Source organism: Myotis davidii, unplaced genomic scaffold, assembly GCF_000327345.1.
Source record: "Myotis davidii unplaced genomic scaffold, ASM32734v1 scaffold453, whole genome shotgun sequence".
Lineage (NCBI taxonomy): Eukaryota > Metazoa > Chordata > Mammalia > Chiroptera > Vespertilionidae > Myotis > Myotis davidii.
In genome coordinates this window covers 1,298,323-1,298,702 of record NW_006285234.1, presented here as the reverse complement: position 1 = coordinate 1,298,702, position 380 = coordinate 1,298,323, and the positions used below count along the sequence as shown (strand labels likewise).

At 68.9% G+C, this 380-nt stretch overlaps 1 protein-coding gene across 1 annotated transcript in view; it reads left to right on the top strand.

Moving 5' to 3' along the window:
- Positions 1 to 6: 6 nt before the first annotated feature.
- ZNRF1 (zinc and ring finger 1, E3 ubiquitin protein ligase) overlaps positions 7 to 380 on the top strand; it is a 105,171-nt gene continuing 104,797 nt past the window's right edge. The window contains exon 1 of the mRNA XM_006755821.2: positions 7 to 372. Coding sequence (XP_006755884.1) covers positions 228 to 372 — 145 coding nt within the window. The 5' untranslated portion in view covers positions 7 to 227. The remainder of the gene's footprint in view (positions 373 to 380) is intronic.

Sequence of the window (380 nt, the reverse complement as noted above, 5' to 3'; positions counted from 1 at the left end):
AGGGGAAACATGCGCTTGGCTCGGATCGTTTTAAATTCTTTGTTTGGGCTCCCTGCCCGCCTGCCGCTCCCGCCCCGCGGGTTTCCTTTTTTCTTTTTCTTTTTCCCCCTCCCGATCTCCTTTTTGACTCCCTTCCCCTTTATGCTCGCCCAGCCCTCTCCCCGCCGCTGAGAAGTGGGGGAGGGCCTCGGCCTCCAGGTTCCCGCCCCATCGGGGCCCGGGCGAGCATGGGGGGCAAGCAGAGCACGGCGGCCCGGTCCCGGGGGCCCTTCCCGGGGGTCTCCACGGATGACAGCGCCGTGCCCCCGCCGGGAGGGGCGCCCCACTTTGGGCACTACCGGGCGGGCGGCGGGGCCATGGGGCTGCGCAGCGGTTGGTCG